General features: G+C 44.6%; 1 protein-coding gene across 4 annotated transcripts in view; it reads right to left on the reverse strand.

Annotated features, from left to right (window-relative positions):
- Nucleotides 1-22,397, reverse strand: part of LOC310872089 (spindlin-1-like) — a 41,216-nt gene that overhangs the window by 14,924 nt on the left and 3,895 nt on the right. For 2 of the 4 annotated variants that reach the window (XM_083783794.1, XM_083783793.1), the window contains exons 2-4: nucleotides 7,511-7,803; nucleotides 6,569-6,617; nucleotides 3,166-3,263 (exon numbers count right to left, since the gene is read on the reverse strand). In XM_083783794.1, the coding sequence (XP_083639920.1) occupies nucleotides 3,166-3,263; nucleotides 6,569-6,617; nucleotides 7,511-7,562 (199 nt within the window). In that variant the 5' untranslated portion in view covers nucleotides 7,563-7,803. Of the gene's footprint in view, nucleotides 1-3,165; nucleotides 3,264-4,528; nucleotides 4,549-4,894; nucleotides 4,915-6,568; nucleotides 6,618-7,510; nucleotides 7,804-22,397 lie in introns of all 4 variants that reach the window. The other 2 variants (XM_083783796.1, XM_083783795.1) reach the window with 2 other exon arrangements.

A 22,397-nucleotide genomic window follows, 5' to 3' on the forward strand; every position in this document is an offset into this window, starting at 1 on the left:
CAATGCTGACTGGTGCCCTCGTCCACCCTACCCAATGCTGACTGGTGCCCTCGTCCACCCTACCCAATGCTGACTGGTGCCCTCGTCCACCCTACCCAATGCTGACTGGTGCCTTCGTCCACCCTACCCAATGCTGACTGGTGCCCTCGTCCACCCTACCCAATGCTGACTGCTGCCTTCGTCCACCCTACCCAATGCTGACTGCTGCCTTCGTCCACCCTACCCAATGCTGACTGGTGCCTTCGTCCACCCTACCCAATGCTGACTGGTGCCCTCGTCCACCCTACCCAATGCTGACTGGTGCCTTCGTCCACCCTACCCAATGCTGACTGCTGCCTTCGTCCACCCTACCCAATGCTGACTGCTGCCTTCGTCCACCCTACCCAATGCTGACTGGTGCCTTCGTCCACCCTACCCAATGCTGACTGGTGCCTTCGTCCACCCTACCCAATGCTGACTGGTGCCCTCGTCCACCCTACCCAATGCTGACTGGTGCCTTCGTCCACCCTACCCAATGCTGACTGCTGCCTTCGTCCACCCTACCCAATGCTGACTGCTGCCCTCGTCCACCCTACCCAATGCTGACTGGTGCCCTCGTCCACCCTACCCAATGCTGACTGGTGCCTTCGTCCACCCTACCCAATGCTGACTGGTGCCTTCGTCCACCCTACCCAATGCTGACTGGTGCCTTCGTCCACCCTACCCAATGCTGACTGGTGCCTTCGTCCACCCTACCCAATGCTGACTGGTGCCCTCGTCCACCCTACCCAATGCTGACTGGTGCCTTCGTCCACCCTACCCAATGCTGACTGGTGCCTTCGTCCACCCTACCCAATGCTGACTGGTGCCTTCGTCCACCCTACCCAATGCTGACTGGTGCCCTCGTCCACCCTACCCAATGCTGACTGGTGCCTTCGTCCACCCTACCCAATGCTGACTGGTGCCTTCGTCCACCCTACCCAATGCTGACTGGTGCCTTCGTCCACCCTACCCAATGCTGACTGGTGCCCTCGTCCACCCTACCCAATGCTGACTGGTGCCTTCGTCCACCCTACCCAATGCTGACTGCTGCCTTCGTCCACCCTACCCAATGCTGACTGCTGCCCTCGTCCACCCTACCCAATGCTGACTGGTGCCCTCGTCCACCCTACCCAATGCTGACTGGTGCCTTCGTCCACCCTACCCAATGCTGACTGGTGCCTTCGTCCACCCTACCCAATGCTGACTGGTGCCTTCGTCCACCCTACCCAATGCTGACTGGTGCCTTCGTCCACCCTACCCAATGCTGACTGGTGCCTTCGTCCACCCTACCCAATGCTGACTGGTGCCTTCGTCCACCCTACCCAATGCTGACTGGTGCCTTCGTCCACCCTACCCAATGCTGACTGGTGCCTTCGTCCACCCTACCCAATGCTGACTGGTGCCCTCGTCCACCCTACCCAATGCTGACTGCTGCCCTCGTCCACCCTACCCAATGCTGACTGCTGCCTTCGTCCACCCTACCCAATGCTGACTGGTGCCTTCGTCCACCCTACCCAATGCTGACTGCTGCCTTCGTCCACCCTACCCAATGCTGACTGGTGCCTTCGTCCACCCTACCCAATGCTGACTGCTGCCTTCGTCCACCCTACCCAATGCTGACTGCTGCCTTCGTCCACCCTACCCAATGCTGACTGGTGCCTTCGTCCACCCTACCCAATGCTGACTGGTGCCTTCGTCCACCCTACCCAATGCTGACTGGTGCCCTCGTCCACCCTACCCAATGCTGACTGGTGCCCTCGTCCACCCTACCCAATGCTGACTGGTGCCCTCGTCCACCCTACCCAATGCTGACTGGTGCCTTCGTCCACCCTACCCAATGCTGACTGCTGCCTTCGTCCACCCTACCCAATGCTGACTGGTGCCTTCGTCCACCCTACCCAATGCTGACTGCTGCCCTCGTCCACCCTACCCAATGCTGACTGCTGCCTTCGTCCACCCTACCCAATGCTGACTGGTGACCTCGTCCACCCTACCCAATGCTGACTGCTGCCTTCGTCCACCCTACCCAATGCTGACTGGTGCCTTCGTCCACCCTACCCAATGCTGACTGGGTCCACTGCAGCAACAAAGACTGCCTCCCAGAGCATGGTCAATTGTGTTGATGTAGATCTGTAGACTCTCTGACAAAGCGGATGCACCACGTTGGATTCTTCTAATCTAAACGAACAGACGACTCGTATGTCTGTGGAAATTCACACTACATATACCGTCCACCAGTATGCTGGTATCGGTGAGTATGCCAATGGGCCAATCCAATACCACCTCATTTATCACATCATATTTAACCCATTCTGACCTGAGATCAGATTCATACGAGGTTTCCACTGGACACACACTGGTCTGATTAACCCATTCTGACCTGAGATAAGATTCTAAAAATGTCAGTCATTCTTCCATTTTTCAAAAAATAGCAGACCTACAAGCTCGTAGCGCGCCACTCGGTGGCGCGCTATGGGCTTGTAGATCTGCTATTTTTCAATGGCTAAAGCATAACATGATGCTGACACCAAAATGGGTTCCCGTTCAGAATGGGTTAATAGTAATATTTTGAATGCATCAGTTGATGTTGCACTACTTTAATCTATTCCTAGATTGTGGTTCTCAATAGAGTTCTCAAATTCTGCCGAGCTTCAGGTTCTGTGAAGAAAAAAAATATATCTATCTACTACCCCCAAAAAAGAAATTTCAACTGACCAATGCCCATCGGCCTAACGGTAAGGCAGAGGGAAATAGACGTGGATGTGTTGGATGCAGCTCAAAGTGAACTTTACTCGGGTACTACCTAGTTCATTGGGGTCAGACATTCATTAAAGAAAAGTGGGCGACACATAGGTAGGTGAACACAGACATTGATCGAAAATCAGGAGAAAGTGGCCATTGTCAAGATGTTTTGGCCATTATCTCTGGAATCTGTTCAGTTCAAAGCTTGTTGGATGTGTGACTTGGGAGGACATTTAAGTGCGTTTTGGGGTTTTTGGGGCCTTTATTTTCAGGCCTGAGAATCCCCATAACCCTCAGAGTCAGAATCTTATTTCATGTGAAAGGTAATCTAGTTTAGTTTCATTGCACCTAATCTCATTTCATCTCAGTTTATTTAATCTCATCGTATTGGATGCGACTTACTTCCTTCCTTCCAGATGTGTTGGATCCTAAAACCAACGATGTTCCTCCTGGATTGAGAGAGAGATTTACTGGGCCCTACAGCACTGGTCCTCTGCTTCCTACGGACGAGGAGACAAGAGAAAAGAGATTTACTGGGCCCTACACTGGTCCTCTGCTTCCTACGGACGAGGAGACAATAGAAAAAGAGATTTACTGGGCCCTACACTGGTCCTCTGCTTCCTACGGACGAGGAGACAAGAGAAAAGAGATTTACTGGGCCCTACACTGGTCCTCTGCTTCCTACGGACCAGGAGACAAGAGAAAAGAGATTTACTGGGACCTACACTGGTCCTCTGCTTCCTACGGACGAGGAGACAAGAGAAAAGAGATTTACTGGGCCCTACACTGGTCCTCTGCTTCCTACAGGGACCAGGAGACAAGAGAAAAGAGATTTACTGGGCCCTACACTGGTCCTCTGCTTCCTAGAGGGACGAGGAGACAAGAGAAAAGAGATTTACTGGGCCCTACACTGGTCCTCTGCTTCCTACAGGGACGAGGAGACAAGAGAAAAGAGATTTACTGGGCCCTACACTGGTCCTCTGCTTCCTACAGGGACCAGGAGACAAGAGAAAAGAGATTTACTGGGCCCTACACTGGTCCTCTGCTTCCTACGGACGAGGAGACAAGAGAAAAGAGATTTACTGGGCCCTACACTGGTCCTCTGCTTCCTACAGGGACCAGGAGACAAGAGAAAAGAGATTTACTGGGCCCTACACTGGTCCTCTGCTTCCTACAGGGACCAGGAGACAAGAGAAAAGAGATTTACTGGGCCCTACACTGGTCCTCTGCTTCCTACGGACGAGGAGACAAGAGAAAAGAGATTTACTGGGCCCTACACTGGTCCTCTGCTTCCTACAGGGACCAGGAGACAAGAGAAAATAGATTTACTGGGCCCTACACTGGTCCTCTGCTTCCTAGAGGGACCAGGAGACAAGAGAAAAGAGATTTACTGGGCCCTACACTGGTCCTCTGCTTCCTAGAGGGACGAGGAGACAAGAGAAGAGAGATTTACTGGGCCCTACACTGGTCCTCTGCTTCCTACGGACGAGGAGACAAGAGAAAAGAGATTTACTGGGCCCTACACTGGTCCTCTGCTTCCTACAGGGACGAGGAGACAAGAGAAAAGAGATTTACTGGGCCCTACACTGGTCCTCTGCTTCCTACAGGGACCAGGAGACAAGAGAAAAGAGATTTACTGGGCCCTACACTGGTCCTCTGCTTCCTACAGGGACGAGGAGACAAGAGAAAAGAGATTTACTGGGCCCTACACTGGTCCTCTGCTTCCTACGGACGAGGAGACAAGAGAAAAGAGATTTACTGGGACCTACACTGGTCCTCTGCTTCCTACAGGGACGAGGAGACAAGAGAAAAGAGATTTACTGGGCCCTACACTGGTCCTCTGCTTCCTACAGGGACGAGGAGACAAGAGAAAAGAGATTTACTGGGCCCTACACTGGTCCTCTGCTTCCTACGGACGAGGAGACAAGAGAAAAGAGATTTACTGGGCCCTACACTGGTCCTCTGCTTCCTACAGGGACCAGGAGACAAGAGAAAAGAGATTTACTGGGCCCTACACTGGTCCTCTGCTTCCTACGGACGAGGAGACAAGAGAAAAGAGATTTACTGGGACCTACACTGGTCCTCTGCTTCCTACGGACGAGGAGACAAGAGAAAAGAGATTTACTGGGACCTACACTGGTCCTCTGCTTCCTACAGGGACGAGGAGACAAGAGAAAAGAGATTTACTGGGCCCTACACTGGTCCTCTGCTTCCTACAGGGACCAGGAGACAAGAGAAAAGAGATTTACTGGGCCCTACACTGGTCCTCTGCTTCCTACAGACGAGGAGACAAGAGAAAAGAGATTTACTGGGCCCTACACTGGTCCTCTGCTTCCTACAGGGACGAGGAGACAAGAGAAAAGAGATTTACTGGGCCCTACACTGGTCCTCTGCTTCCTACAGGGACCAGGAGACAAGAGAAAAGAGATTTACTGGGCCCTACACTGGTCCTCTGCTTCCTACAGGGACGAGGAGACAAGAGAAAAGAGATTTACTGGGCCCTACACTGGTCCTCTGCTTCCTACAGGGAGAAAAATAAATGAGTATATGAAGACAGATAAGTGTTAATGACCTTAGTTAGAAATGTAAAAGCACTGATCTTCAAAACAATTTGTTTAATTTGCATTAATTAGTGTTGACAAATGTTACATTTTTAACCTCGATTAGTTGATCATACGATGAATCGCAAATATGTAATCCGTTCAAAAGGTACCTTAGAGTCTTATTATGCCCCTATTATCATGGGAGTGGAAAACATATGCTAGCTTTATGCAAAAGTATGTTTATTAATAATTGGAAATCAATCAACAAGACAAAACAATGACAAATATTGGAATTAGCATTTTCTTTTTCATAAACACTGAATGATAGACATCATACAGGACTCTACAAAATAAAATATAAAATATATATACCCGAGGATATATTACATTCCAATCTACTACTAGCATTTAACTCCCCTTTGAGCTAAATGGTAGCTGAACTTCATGATGTGGAAAATGTCATTCCTAATGCGTTGTGGGGTAACAGTAATGGTACTGTAACATCTACAATGACCATGGCATACAGTACCACGTAACAAAACATAAAGGAGCATGCTCACTGACATAGAGAGAGCCCAGTTTTAAACTGCAGGTAATTAACCACGATTACCAGAGCGGTGAGTTAATTGCGATTAATCGCATAGTGCACTATTATCATTCATACAGTATTAATATCCATACGGTATAATTAGCATCCGTGCAGTATTATTCACATTGATATTCATAACAAATTAGTAGTACTTATAAAATATCCATCCTATTAACCCTCTAAGACCCAGCGTTGCTTTTTAGCAACAATTTTATTTTATTTAATTACTAATTCTTTTTTTTTTTCTGTTCTTTTTTCATCAGTGATGTTCATTGCAATGCCATTTCAATGCCATTGGTCATGATATTTGCATATAAATACCCCCCACAGAGGCTGAAATTCACACAAATAAAAAATGTCTGGACTCTGTGCAATTTTGATTTTTTTTTAACCTAAGACTTTTGACCTTTACCCTAATAAAAGTAGGTAAAATAATTGTAATATATGTTTTTTTGTGATCATTAGAATGTCTATAACATGTTTTATTCATTATTGTGAAAGATAATTATTATATAATTATTATACATTTTTCATCAAACTTTTTATTTTAATTTTTTTTAACATCTTTTGTAGTCTTAGTCCTAGTAGTACAAAGTAGTAGTAAGGTTGAAATCTATTTTTTGCAAGTAGAAATTAATGCGGGTGTTAGAGGGTTAAAGGAGTTTTAACTTACTTGTGCGAATTCTTCTTCTTCATCATGTTTGCCGACACTCCTGAATGTCCTGGAATCAGAGAAGGAAGTTTAACACGGGTCCTCGGAAGAACCCTCAGAAGAACCCTCAGAAGAACCCTCAGAAGAACCCCCAGAAGAACCCTCAGAAGAACCCTCAGAAGAACCCTCAGAAGAACCCTCAGAAGAACCCTCAGAAGAACCCTCAGAAGAACCCCTCAGAAGAACCCTCAGAAGAACCCTCAGAAGAACCCTCAGAAGAACCCCAGAAGAACCCTCAGAAGAACCCTCAGAAGAACCCCTGGTATAGTTGGATTTTAACACGGGTCCTCAGAAGAACCCTCAGAAGAACCCTTGGAAGAACCCTCAGAAGAACCCTCAGAAGAACCCTTAGAAGAACCCCCAGAAGAACCCTCAGAAGAACCCTCAGAAGAACCCTCAGAAGAACCCTCAGAAGAACCCTCAGAAGAACCCTCAGAAGAACCCTTGGTATAGTTGGCTTTTAACACGGGTCCTCAGAAGAACTCGACTTATTTTATTAAAATCAAAACCATCTTTTTAGAATTGATTAAATCGATTAGTTTAATGAAGTGCTGCGCCCATAATAGAATTGATTAACCCATTCTGAACGGGAACCCGTTTTGGTGTTATCGTCATGTTATGCTTTAGCTATTGAAAAATAGCAGATCTACAAGCTCATAGCGCGCCACCGAGTGGCGCGCTATGAGCTTGTAGGTCTGCTATTTTTGAACAATCGAAGAACGACTGACATTTTTAGAATCTGATCTCAGGTCAGAATGGGTTAATCAGACCAGTGTGTGTCCAGTGGAAACCTCGTATGAATCTGATCTCAGGTCAGAATGGGTTAAATCAATGGATGGATGGATGGATGGATGGATGGATGGATGGATGGATGGACGGACAGACAGACAGACAGACTCTCACCCCCATCGGCTCTGGGCCTCTGGGCAGCTGGACTCTTGAATGGGGTCTTCATTCATCCACCTGGGAGTGGGCAGCCGGGCTGCCAGTGCACACCACGCTCTGGGGGCTCTGCCGCCGAACGGGAGAGGGAGGGAGGAAGGGGAGGGAGGGGGGAGGGAGGGAAGGGTAGGGGGGAGGCCCGGCAGGGATTACACTCTCCCCTCGGTCGGCTGCATACAGCTGGGTGCAGGTTATCAGCTGGAGAGATGGGGGGCGAGCTCTGTGGGCGCGTCACTCTGCGATGCTCCGTGAACCTGCAGACAGAGACATAACCACCATGTTCCTCTTGCTTTATGAGTGGAGACGTACCGACTAAAAAGAAACATCCCTCCCGATACCGATAACTTGCGTATTGGTCGATACAGAGCAGCGATCCAATGTCAAGTGTGTGTAATTCAACCCCTTAAAACGGGAAAGCATCATCTGTGTGTCATTTTTGATTTTTGCGTTGGCTATTAAAAAATAGCAGCGTGTGCTGTGCTGCCATCTGCTATTTTTGAACATTTTGTTAAAATCTTGAAAGTGTGAGAACTACTGATTTAGAAGGCATTTGTAGAATCGGCCTCAGGCTCTAAATGGATTAACCCATTCTGAACGGGAACACATTTTGGTGTTAGCATCATGTTATGCTTTAGCTATTGAAAAATAGCAGACCTACAAGCTCATAGCGCGCCACCGAGTGGCGCGCTACGAGCTTGTAGGTCTGCTATTTTTGAAAAATCGAAGAACGACTGACATTTTTAGAATCTGACCTCAGGTCAGAATGGGTTAATCAGACCAGTGTGTGTCCAGTGGAAACCTCGTATGAATCTGATCTCAGGTCAGAATGGGTTAAACAAATCCAGGACAGTGGTTCTCAAAGTGGGGTCCAGGGACTATTTCGGGTCCTTGAGGTGGACCAAATGGACCCTTACAGTTGCGTATCTCTGAGAGAGTAAAAATGTCACCAAATGGACCGTTACCCATTTTTACACTCTCATTGAAATGAACAGGGTTTTTGTGTCCTCCCCCTGGTCAGCCGGGGCGCACGCCTGATGGAGGGGAAAGGAACTGGTCTCTATACTGCCTCCCCCTGGTCAGCCAGGGCGCCTGATGGAGGGGAAAGGAACTGGTCTCTATACTGCCTCCCCCTGGCCAGCCAGGGCGCACACCTGATGGAGGGGAAAGGAACTGGTCTCTATACTGCCTCCCCCTGGTCAGCCAGGGCGCACACCTGATGGAGGGGAAAGGAACTGGCATAACGTGTTCCTTCCACGCGCTACGTCCAACCAGGGAAACTCCCCCCTGTCAGGGGAAAAGAAGTGGCTTGGACTCCTCATGCATTGAAGGAAGGATAGGGTACGCGCGTGACATCATCATCAAACCCGGAAGTTATGCAGGAAATGGAATGCCTACCGAGTGTAAAACAAGCCTGAATTGATTAAATCAATTAATTACCAGCTGCATTATTATTATCTGTGACCAAATCAGTGACCCTAAAGAATTCTGAGGCAACACGGCTGGAGACGAGGCAGCCAATCAGAACTGCTCGACTATAGCCATGCCGTGCAGACGATGGGACGTTATGGGTTGTTGTTGCCAGTGGTGGCAACTGTTGTGACAGAAATAAGCTAAGCAGCCTCCAAAAACCACACCAGGCAAAGCAACTGTGAATGAATCCACGTTAGGCTGGAAATATGCAGGCTTGGCAACCAGCAGAAAATGATCTCCACATTCTCCAGTGTGTACTACCGGTCGGGACTCTGGCAAGCTCATATTGACCAGCTTGTAGCTGGTAAACTAAAAACTACTTTCTGGCCTTGACAACCCCATACATTCCAAACATAAAAGTCCTATCTGATTGCATTGAACAACGTTAAACAATGTTAAAGGACAACTTTAGTTTTTTTCAACCAAGGTTCATGTTTTAGGTTGTTATTGGAGAAACTAAAAGGTGAGTGTTCATTTTCTTTCATTTGCTGCTTTCTTTCGTTTTAGGGATTTTAGCAGTTTTTGACAGGGGGGCGGGGGCATTCGAGCATGGGGCTAAATATGTATTTTTTAACACAATTTTATGGTGATTTATTTTTTTATGGTTTACTATAGTCCTAATAAACGCCAGGAAATTACATCTGGCCACAAAAGATCACAGGATCTACTGAATGTGACAAACTGACATATTGAGCCTATATACACAGTATAAGCCTTCCCCCAGTAGGCTACCTTCACATTCAGTAGATCCTGAGATCTTCTGTGGACAGTGGACAGATGTAATTTCCTGGCGTTTATTAGGACTATAGTAAACCATAAAAAAAGAAATCACCATAAAATTGTGTTAAAAAATGCATATTTAGCCCCATGCTCGAATGCCCCCGCCCCCCCCTGTCAAAAACAGCTAAAATCCCTAAAACGAAAGAAAGCAGCAAATGAAAAAAGATTAACACTCATCTTTTACTTTATCTAATAACAAACTAAAACATGAACCTTGGTTGAAAAAAACTAAAGTTGTCCTTTAAACTCACTTTGCATGTTGCTTTGCCACTCGATGCCATTCACTTTAAGCACACGCATACCTTCTATTGACACTGGGTGAAACAAATGTGTTACAAAATCGTGGAATAAAAATGTAAAGAACAAAATTAAAAGGTTTGAGAACCACTGATCTAGGAATAAAGATAAAGTAAATTCCATTAATAATTTTAAAGTGCAGCTACAAGTTAGTAAAAATAAAATAATAATGTAAAATAGTACAGTAAGAGTGAATCATGTGATAAATAGTATTTGAATAGCATATAAGCATACTCGCCGCGGTACCAGCATTTTAAGCAGTATCGGCAGCTTTTCCCCGATACTGGTATCAGATTCTGAACAACACTATTTATGAGTGACGGTGTATGTATTTATGAGTGACGGGGTATGTATTTATGATTCCTTTGTGAGAAACCTGCTTTAACCCATTCTGAACGGGAATTTAGCTATTGAAAAATAGCAGTTCTACAAGCTCGTGCCGCGCGGGACGAGCTTGTAGATCTGCTATTTTTTTTTTAATCGTGAAAATGGGGCGCAAATCTTTGAATATATATTCTTTCAGAGCGAACGTTTTTAACTCAAATCTTTGCTTCTGGCAACAACGTATTTTCAGATGATGCCAATTACATAACATTTTTGGGGTCCTTGACATGAAATAGTTTGAGAACCACGTATATATAGAAACATGAGGTTTTTCAGAAAATTCTCAGGATTTAGAAGGCATTTATAGAATGGGTTAAGTGACTTTGCTCTGCCGCGTGCCACTGTCAGATGACATAAAGGTCCAAATCCCAAGTTGTCATGTAGAATATTGTCTGAAATCCCAGATGATTTGAACAACGGTATCTTTAGTTATCCTTAACCCATTCTGACCTGAGATCAGATTCATACGAGGTTTCCGCCGGGGACACACTGGTCTGATGAACCCATTCTGACCTGAGATCAGATTCTAAAAATGTCAGTCGCTCTTCGATTTTTCAAAAATAGCAGACCTACAAGCTCATATCGCGCCACTCGGTGGCGCGATATGAGCTTGTAGATCTGCTATTTTTCAATAGCTAAAGCATAACATGATGCTGACACCAAAATGGGTGCCCGTTCAGAATGGGTTAAAGAATCCTCCCTTAGCAACCTCACAAGTAGTAAACCTCTTTTGGCAATTTGAAGTGGGTTCAGTTCAGTTGGCTGCCATGCCAACTGAACTGAAAATGTGATGCCGATTGATTTCCTTGTACATTTAAATGTGCCTTGTGTAAGTTATTAGCGCCACAGGACATAACAAAACGAGACAATTTCTACAATAGAGTTGTCATCTACGCTCTACACTACAGTACTAGTGTGTACCGTGTTAGAAACGATTGCTTTCCTGACTCATGCGACTTAATCCATTCTGACCTGAGATCAGATTCTAAAAATGTCTGTTTGAAAATGACAGTTTTCTGAAAAAGCTATGTTTCTATGTCAGTCGTTCTTCGATTTTTCAAAAATAGCAGACCTACAAGCTCGTAGCGCGCCACCGGCTATGAGCTTGTAGATCTGCTATTTTTAAATAGCTAAAGCATAACATGATGCCAAAAGAGGTTCCCGCCTAAAATGGGTTAAGTTGCCAGTGGGGTAAAGTTGTGCTCAGGTTACACAGGCGGCGGCGGCGGCGATGATGATGATACGTTTGTCCTTGGATGACCAGCAGTGGTTCCTAATCCTGGTCCCCAGAACCCTGGTTTTCCATCTTACCAGGACATCGACCACATTCACCTGGTTGTAATTCTAGCCTTTCTAATCCAATCATGGATTATTACCGGATAGGATAGAAAACGTGTATTTATCCATTTAACCCATTCTGGGCGGGAAGTTTGGAACCCCTTTTGGTGTTAGCATTATGTTATGTTTTTAGCTATTGAAAAATAGCAGATCTACAAGCTCATAGCGCGGTGCGCTACGAGCTTGTAGGTCTGCTATTTTTGAAAAATCGAAGAACGACTGACATAGAAACATAGCTTTTTCAGAAAACTGTCAGGATGTAGAAGACATTTTTTGAATCTGATCTCAGGTCAGAACATTACCGTTCCATACATTTGAAGCGGTAGCCTACTACTGCACCATACCTTTCAAACAGTACTGTCTGTCCTCATGTACCTTTCAAACAGTACTGTCCTCATGTACCTTTCAAACAGTACTGTCCTCATGTACCTTTCAAACAGTACTGTCTGTCCTCATGTACCTTTCAAACAGTACTGTCTGTCCTCATTTACCTTTCAAACAGTACTGTCCTCATGTACCTTTCAAACAGTACTGTCTGTCCTCATGTACCTTTCAAACAGTACTGTCCTCATGTACCTTTCAAACAGTACTGTCCTCATGTACCTTTCAAACAGTACTGTCTGTCCTCATGTACCTTTCAAACAGTACTGTCCTCATGTACCTTTCAAACAGTACTGTCCTCATGTACCTTTCAAACAGTACTGTCCTCATGTACCTTTCAAACAGTACTGTCCTCATGTACCTTTCAAACAGTACTGTCCTCATGTACCTTTCAAACAGTACTGTCCTCATGTACCTTTCAAACAGTACTGTCTGTCCTCATGTACCTTTCAAACAGTACTGTCTGTCCTCATGTACCTTTCAAACAGTAATGTCCTCATGTACCTTTCAAACAGTACTGTCTGTCCTCATGTACCTTTCAAACAGTACTGTCCTCATGTACCTTTCAAACAGTACTGTCCTCATGTACCTTTCAAACAGTAATGTCTGTCCTCATGTACCTTTCAAACAGTACTGTCCTCATGTACCTTTCAAACAGTACTGTCCTCATGTACCTTTCAAACAGTACTGTCCTCATGTACCTTTCAAACAGTACTGTCCTCATGTACCTTTCAAACAGTACTGTCCTCATGTACCTTTCAAACAGTACTGTCCTCATGTACCTTTCAAACAGTACTGTCCTCATGTACCTTTCAAACAGTACTGTCCTCATGTACCTTTCAAACAGTAATGTCCTCATGTACCTTTCAAACAGTACTGTCCTCATGTACCTTTCAAACAGTACTGTCCTCATGTACCTTTCAAACAGTACTGTCCTCATGTACCTTTCAAACAGTACTGTCTGTCCTCATGTACCTTTCAAACAGTACTGTCCTCATGTACCTTTCAAACAGTACTGTCCTCATGTACCTTTCAAACAGTACTGTCCTCATGTACCTTTCAAACAGTACTGTCCTCATGTACCTTTCAAACAGTAATGTCTGTCCTCATGTACCTTTCAAACAGTACTGTCCTCATGTACCTTTCAAACAGTACTGTCCTCATGTACCTTTCAAACAGTACTGTCTGTCCTCATGTACCTTTCAAACAGTACTGTCTGTCCTTATGTACCTTTCAAACAGTACTGTCCTCATGTACCTTTCAAACAGTACTGTCTGTCCTTATGTACCTTTCAAACAGTACTGTCCTCATGTACCTTTCAAACAGTACTGTCCTCATGTACCTTTCAAACAGTACTGTCCTCATGTACCTTTCAAACAGTACTGTCCTCATGTACCTTTCAAACAGTACTGTCTGTCCTCATGTACCTTTCAAACAGTAATGTCCTCATGTACCTTTCAAACAGTACTGTCTGTCCTCATGTACCTTTCAAACAGTACTGTCTGTCCTCATGTACCTTTCAAACAGTACTGTCCTCATGTACCTTTCAAACAGTAATGTCCTCATGTACCTTTCAAACAGTACTGTCCTCATGTACCTTTCAAACAGTACTGTCCTCATGTACCTTTCAAACAGTACTGTCTGTCCTCATGTACCTTTCAAACAGTACTGTCTGTCCTCATGTACCTTTCAAACAGTATTGTCTGTCCTCATGTACCTTTCAAACAGTACTGTCCTCATGTACCTTTCAAACAGTACTGTCCTCATGTACCTTTCAAACAGTACTGTCTGTCCTCATGTACCTTTCAAACAGTACTGTCTGTCCTCATGTACCTTTAAAACAGTACTGTCCTCATGTACCTTTCAAACAGTACTGTCCTCATGTACCTTTCAAACAGTAATGTCTGTCCTCATGTACCTTTCAAACAGTACTGTCCTCATGTACCTTTAAAACAGTACTGTCCTCATGCACCTTTCAAACAGTACTGTCCTCATGTACCTTTCAAACAGTACTGTCCTCATGTACCTTTCAAACAGTACTGTCCTCATGTACCTTTCAAACAGTACTGTCTGTCCTCATGTACCTTTCAAACAGTACTGTCCTCATGTACCTTTCAAACAGTACTGTCCTCATGTACCTTTCAAACAGTACTGTCTGTCCTCATGTACCTTTCAAACAGTACTGTCCTCATGTACCTTTCAAACAGTACTGTCCTCATGTACCTTTCAAACAGTACTGTCCTCATGTACCTTTCAAACAGTACTGTCCTCATGTACCTTTCAAACAGTACTGTCCTCATGTACCTTTCAAACAGTACTGTCTGTCCTCATGTACCTTTCAAACAGTACTGTCTGTCCTCATGTACCTTTCAAACAGTACTGTCTGTCCTCATGTACCTTTCAAACAGTACTGTCTGTCCTCATGTACCTTTCAAACAGTACTGTCCTCATGTACCTTTCAAACAGTACTGTCCTCATGTACCTTTCAAACAGTACTGTCTGTCCTCATGTACCTTTCAAACAGTACTGTCCTCATGTACCTTTCAAACAGTACTGTCCTCATGTACCTTTCAAACAGTACTGTCCTCATGTACCTTTCAAACAGTACTGTCCTCATGTACCTTTCAAACAGTACTGTCTGTCCTCATGTACCTTTCAAACAGTACTGTCTGTCCTCATGTACCTTTCAAACAGTACTGTCCTCATGTACCTTTCAAACAGTACTGTCCTCATGTACCTTTCAAACTGTACTGTCCTCATGTACTTCTCAAACTGTACCGTCTGTTACTTAGTTTTCAATTACTACAAACTTTCATGTTGGGAGTGATAGTGCTACAGTAAATGATGTCTTTAGTAGCGTTTAAAACTTTAAATATACCGTTTTAGATATTTAGGGCCTAGTTTATCAACATAGTAGGGCCTCCTATTACCATAGAGAACAAAAGCACATTTCCATGTCCTTGGGATTTCCTTATTTTACATTGGAAGATTACAAATATTAAAAGACTACTCTTAACCCATTCTGAACGGGCACCCATTTTGGTGCTGGCATCATGTCGTGCTTTAGCTATTGAAAAATAGCAGATCTACAAGCTCATATCGCGCCACCGAGTGGCGCGATACGAGCTTGTAGGTCTGCTATTTTTGAAAAATCGAAGAGCGACTGACATTTTTAGAATCTGATCTCAGGTCAGAATGGGGTTAATCAGACCAGCGTGTGTCCAGTGGAAACCTCGTATGAATCTGATCTCAGGTCAGAATGGGTTAAACTGGCAACTGAATTATGCAGTTGCCAGTTGAATCTAAAGGACATCATGAACTTGACAAGTCAAAGATGAACAGATTGACCATCTGTCGGTCTATTACACACTGTTTTCTAAATAAGAGGAAGTGTGGGAGGAGGGAGCGCTTAAAATATCATTAAAATAATTCAATGTAGCCATTTTGTCAGGAACTGCAACAGACTAGGTAGGTCAAGTTCAAACCACATTTGAGCACTATTCTTTTAGTAATCCGATATTGTCATACAGTTCAATCTAAACTAGAAAAAGTGCCCTTCTGGGCACAGGTCTCCACCAGGATAGGAATGTAGGACATTGCAGCTTGCCTTCATCTGGTGGTTGGATAAAAGGGCAACAAAAGTAAATTAGAGGTAAAAACACTTTTCGGCCAGTTATAGCGCCACCTTGAGGCTGAGTTGAAATTGTTCATGTGGCATTTCTTCCTCGGCCTAGTGGGAATGTGCGTGCACAATTTCACGCGATGTGTTCATGATTTGCAGCATTTTGTTTGAAACTGAGCACTCCTGTGAACTTTGGAAGCCAATCTTAACCAATCAGGATGGAGTCTGAGAAATCTGAAAGACCCGTTTCGTTGAATGGCTCTAGAGAGACTGTGTACCAATTTGCGCGATGTTTGGACAAAATCTGTAGGTGTACTGTGCAAAAACTTGTTTTGCACAAAGCGGCCTCCTGGTGGCGCTATAACAGGCCGTTCTGGAAATTTTGGGGCAGAGGTTCATCGTTGGCATCCAGGGAGTGTGTGTGCAAAATTTGGCATCGACCGGGTTAACGGTGGCCGAGATTAGCTGCTCACGGACACACACACGGACGGACGGACGGAGTGTAAAACATACTCTCCCCCCATGCCTTCGGCCTGGTGGAGACAATAATGTACTATATGTGAACAAGTAACTAACATACTGCATGTATATCTGTATAGTGTAAACTACTGTAAAGCACGTACTGTTCGCCAGAAACTGGGTCGGGACCCATTTGTGGGTCACGGACAGATCTTTATGGGTCCCTTTATTTTTTTCTTTCGTGGATTTTGTAGATTACTAAGATTAGATCATGATTATTATTTCAAAACATTTGCAAAAAACATTTGCAAAAAAGCTAACATTTTCATGAATTAAAAACAAATTTCAATTGTTTTTTTCAGTAATTTCATCAAGAAATGACCGAAAAAATCTAATCAAATTCCATAAATTAGTAGTAAAAGTAGTGAAAATAGCTGATCTACTAGCTCACAACATGGCGTGTATAGTGACACATTGTGAGCTTGTAGATTTGCTATTTTCACTAGTTTGGGAGAAAATAGAAAATATCTGTTTTGGGTCATCACGGGCTACAAAGTGTGGGAACCGCTGGTGTAAAAGCATGTTGTGTCTTCAACATTTGTCAGTTCAAGGGCCCCTTATCTGAGAGCAGGGACACCCCGGCCCCGACTACATATTCTATAAAATTGTGTTGTGTTGCAGATTAAACTTGTTATTTCATAGATATCTTCATAGACGTGCAAGTGTATTTTCAGACTCCAACTACTCATCAAACCTGACCATTGGTTCTGTACTTGATCTGTTCTTTTCCCCTCCATCTACACCAACCTCTTTGCCGAGAAAAGCTGATCCACAAGATCACAAGGCAGAGGCAATGTGAGGCATGGTGAGCTTTAAGGTCCCACTGTAAGGTCCCACTGTAAGGTCCCACTGTAAGGTCCCACTGTAAGGTCCCACTGTAAGGTCCCACTGTAAGGTCCCACTGTAAGGTCCCACTGTAAGGTCCCACTGTAAGGTCCCACTGTAAGGTCCCACTGTAAGGTCCCACTGTAAGGTCCCACTGTAAGGTCCCACTGTAAGGTCCCACTGTAAGGTCCCACTGTAAGGTCCCACTGTAAGGTCCCACTGTAAGGTCCCACTGTAAGGTCCCACTGTAAGGTCCCACTGTAAGGTCCCACTGTAAGGTCCCACTGTAAGGTCCCACTGTAAGGTCCCACTGTAAGGTCCCACTGTAAGGTCCCACTGTAAGGTCCCACTGTAAGGTCCCACTGGCAGACAAATCTAGCCTGAATCAGATCTGTGCCACATCGAGATTGAAATCCGATTGGTTTAAATGAGTCCTGGATTTAGTTGCCAGTGTAAATGGGGGCTTTAGTCTGCCATGATGTGCCGCTGTTATCACACAAAGATTTGGCGGCCCCCCCCTAACTCTGAGGACGCCCCAGGGCTTCCGGACCCATGGTTGAAGACCAGGATGCTTTACCCCCTGGTGTAAAGCACAGGGCTTAAAGCCAAAATAAATCCCAAGACAGAAAATGTTTTTTTGCTAATCTGCACTGATCTCATTAAATGACCCCTATGAAATCCTCAGGACTGAAATCAGTCCCCACTCCCCAGGACTGAGAACTTTAAGCCCTGAAAGCATCCATCAAAGACATAGGCATTCACAAAGAAAGAGGAGTTCTAGGGGGCGAGGTGGAGTCTGAAGGTGATTTTTCAGACTGCCGATCCTACATGATTACAATCACCTATTGTTTCATCACCAAGATGTCAGACAAAGCACCGTCTGAAAGCAGTCACATGATGGCCTTCTGCTGTCAGTAACAATATATTATCAGATTAAAACAATATGTATATACTCTTTACATCATTTTGGAACGAGTTCAATCCAACTTGTAGTAGTAGTTGTATCAATAGCCCACCACAATGGAAAATGTGATGAAGTCACCCAAGTGCCAAACACTGAGATACAGAACTAATGTTTGAAAATAAGCATTTTCCACTATGATAAAATGCTGGTTACTGTATCATCATCAATGTTAATGACAAAAAACACATGAACACATGAAAGAAGGTGTTTTTAGCATTGAAACCTACTGTAGAACCTTGACTGGAATCAAAACAGGAATGAACGACCCAAAACAATAATTACTCCAAATCAACTGTGTACAGGAGCGAGCTACACACAGACAGCCAGACGTGTAACACTGCAGTAATACAATCATCTGCCCAGACAGCCTCGGTAAATAGCAAACACTAAACAGGCCCTCTCTAGTCATTCTCACACCCACATAGTCTATGAGAAGTTAAACTTCAACATGGGCAGAGGTGGGATCAAAGTTCAACTTGTGTCACCGACACCTACACATGACAATGCCTTCATGAAACGTCCCATATTGGAGGTCGATTAAAAAAAAGGCTTCTAAATCCTAACCTTTTTCTGAAAAACCCATGTTTCTATGTCAGTGGTGCTCAACCCTCTTTCATGTCAAGGACCCCCAGAATTATCTATATTGGGCCACGGACCCCCCATCTCAAAATATGTAGTTCCAGGGACCCCCCCCAGAAGCCAATATTTTAGTTAATATTAATAATGTTCGCTAGGAAATATTCAAAGCTTTGCACCACATTTTTCCGACTTTTCAAAAATAGCAGATCTACAAGCTCGTAGCTTCTAGATCTGCTATTTTTCAATAGCTAAAGCATGACATAATGCTATAAACACCAAGAGGGGTTCCCGCCAAAAATGGGTTAACACCAGGGGGGCAGTCAGCCAGATATTTCGTGAAGCCTCATTTGAAATCGGTAGTTCATATAATGGCCTGTTGTGGCGCTGGACTGGACCCAAAAAGCCCCATAGCTCCATAGAGGCCCATGTATTTTGGCCCAACTTCACCTAGACTGTATTACCTTAATAAACATGGTCATGAATACTTTCTTCTTCCAGTCACTAGTTTAAAGTCTCATTTCTAATGTCATAATATTCTTTTTGGAAGATTATGGTCCCATTAATTAAAATAATGACCATAAAGTCGCGTATGTTCTGAGGGGCGTGGCTACCGTTACAGTCTATGATCGGGATTCCCCTCCCACTCAAGAGTCTTCTCCTCCCACTCGAGTCAAAATAAAAACCAACAGAGAAGAAGGGGGGAAGTCCTGCCTCGTTGTCTGGGCAGCCAATGGCCAGCTGGACCCAAACGGAGCCAGCCAATGGCCAGCTGGTCCAAAACGGATCTAGAAAGATGGCGATTTACAGTGCATTAGAATCAGGCTTCATTTTACGTTCATGTTAGACCCGGCGAACGCTTTGTCCATATTTTTTACAGTCTATGGTTAACACCATGCTTTGTTGACTGGAGACGGGAAGGGGTCTGTAGTCTGTACGATGGCCCATACTTTAAGGGGTCTGTAGTCTGTACGATGGCCCATACTTTAAGGGGTCTGTAGTCTGTACGATGGCCCATACTTTAAGGGGTCTGTAGTCTGTACGATGGCCCATACTTTAAGGGGTCTGTAGTCTGTACGATGGCCCATACTTTAAGGGGTCTGTAGTCTGTACGATGGCCCATACTTTAAGGGGTCTGTAGTCTGTACGATGGCCCATACTTTAAGGGGTCTGTAGTCTGTACGATGGCCCATACCTTTCACAGCGTGCCACGTTGCAGATGCGTTACTTGTTGTGACCTTGTTGTAGATCTGACATTTTTTGCCGAATGTGTGCCCTAGAATGATGATGCTAGGGTTCAAAAGTGGTTAAGCCCCATATTTATGCTTATTAATCATTGAAACAGAAATAGCCGTTCTACAAGCTCACAACAGCATGAGACGCGTTGTGAGCTTGAGCTTGTAGATCAGCCATTTTCAAAAATGTGTTGAAAGTGGTTAATGGGTTAGGAGTTTAAGGACCAACGTGTCCAAACATTTTTCAAAAGTGGGCCAACTATATCGGACCATAACAAAGTCACATACGGTACATATATGCATTTTATTTTATTAAATATTGAATATTAACTTTTGTCAGGTGTGTGTGCTGTGAACAACAACACTAAACAACTCAACGTTTGTTTTTCACCCAGAAGTGCAAGGTAAAAAATAAATGAAATAAAATAGGATCAGAATGAGACAACAAGGGACAAGGAATCCTGACAAATGACACTCTGGGAGGTTAATAAAAAAACACGATAAAGTAAATACCCGTAAATACATATCACTGTGATGTCTCCAACATCACAGGGCAATTATTGTCTGAGCAATAATATGGTTCTTATCTTAAGATAGTCAAAGGGGCATTGCCCTCAATACCCTCATACCTGAAATTACTTCTCCAAAGTGACTGACACTTACATGGACAATACTAGCGGGCTGTGGGGGGGCAACAACGACCTGGTACCACTTATCTATAGAACGACAGTGTTTCCTCTATATGGTGAGGCGGGCCACCACACAATCACCACCAGCCACCACAGTATGACTTTTAGTAGGTGGCCGCGAATAGGACGGAAAAAGACAAAAGACAATAACCGCAAAAGACCAGACAATTGTTCAAGTCGCTCCGGTCCGAGTCCAAGTCGAGTCCCAAGTCATTTGGTCCCAAGTCCAAGTCGAGTCCCAAGTCAATCCAACCCTCAGGTCCGAGTCCCAAGTCATTTGGTCCCAAGTCCAAGTCGAGTCCCAAGTCAATCCAACCCTCAGGTCCGAGTCCCAAGTCGAGTCCCAAGTCATTTGGTCCCAAGTCCAAGTCGAGTCCCAAGTCTTTCTGTTGTGGGCAAGTCAAGCCGAGTCACAAGTCGAGTCACAAGGTTGTGTCAAGTCTAGGCATGCCACGGTATGAGATTTTACAGTACGGTACGGTGCCGGTATTGATAACCTATACCTCGGTATTCCACTGTATTTATATTAAATAAAAATCAATAAAAAAAAGATTGCCCCCCCCCCACCCATGTCTAGTGACTACCCCCACCTCCTTATAAGCCCTTCTTTGTTCCCCACCCTGCAGGCATACATATCTTATTTTTTTATGATAATTTGAATTTTGTTATTTGTCATGTGACTTGTCATGATTATGAATCGATTACCCAGGACCGAATGGAAACAAGACAGCAAGGACTTTTTTCAGTGATCCCTTTTTGATCAGTGTTTGACTGTACCCTATACTGATACATTTCTGCCAATAAAGTATTCAATCAATGAATCAATAGATATTCCCCACTGTATTTCACTGTACTATGGCTCCCCCTAATGGCCGTTTTGTACCCTTTACGCTTTAGCAGAGGTAGTGCAATCTGCGCATGCTCACAACTGTCACTGTATGCCTCCGTGTTGACACTATAGTTCACACTTAGTTAGTACATATGGAAATATGGAATATACAATTGGATCTGGCCTGGGTGTCTTTCAGCAACACTAACTCAAAGGTAGGAAGCAACTTTTCAATCTACTGCAGCTGTGTGGTGAAAATAAATGTTTTGCCTTAGTGTGCGAGTGGAGTTGCTTTGCATATGCGCAGCATGCGCTGCCCACCGACGCTGTATTCAAATACCGTATGCTCGGAAACAAAACAAGTCACGAGTCATCTTGTCTCGAGTCGAGTCAAGTCGGGAGTCATTGGCTAGCAAGTCGGAGTCGAGTCTCAAGTCTCGTTGGTCTTTTACCTTCCAAGTCCGAGTCGAGTCGCAAGTCTTTACATTCAAAGTCCGAGTCAAGTCGCAAGTCGTCAAATATGCGACTCGAGTCAGACTCGAGTCGAGTCACTATGACTCGAGTCCAATTGTCTGCAAAAGACGGCAACAACAACAACAAAGAAATCACAAAAATGATGCACGTGCGTGTGCACGGGTCCGACGTGAAAGCTTTCCCCCACACCATCAGCTTCTGGCTAGGGGAAATACTGAACAAACATGGGTACATTCTCATTCTACTACTCTAGGGGAAATACTGAACAAACATGGGTACATTCTCATTCTACTACTCTAGGGGAAATACTGAACAAACATGGGTACATTCTCATTCTACTACTCTAGGGGAAATACTGAACAAACATGGGTACATTCTCATTCTACTACTCTAGGGGAAATACTGAACAAACATGGGTACATTCTCATTCTACTACTCTAGGGGAAATACTGAACAAACATGGGT

Source organism: Protomyctophum parallelum (assembly GCF_964188405.1).
Source record: "Protomyctophum parallelum genome assembly, chromosome: 15".
Taxonomy (NCBI): Eukaryota; Metazoa; Chordata; class Actinopteri; order Myctophiformes; family Myctophidae; genus Protomyctophum; species Protomyctophum parallelum.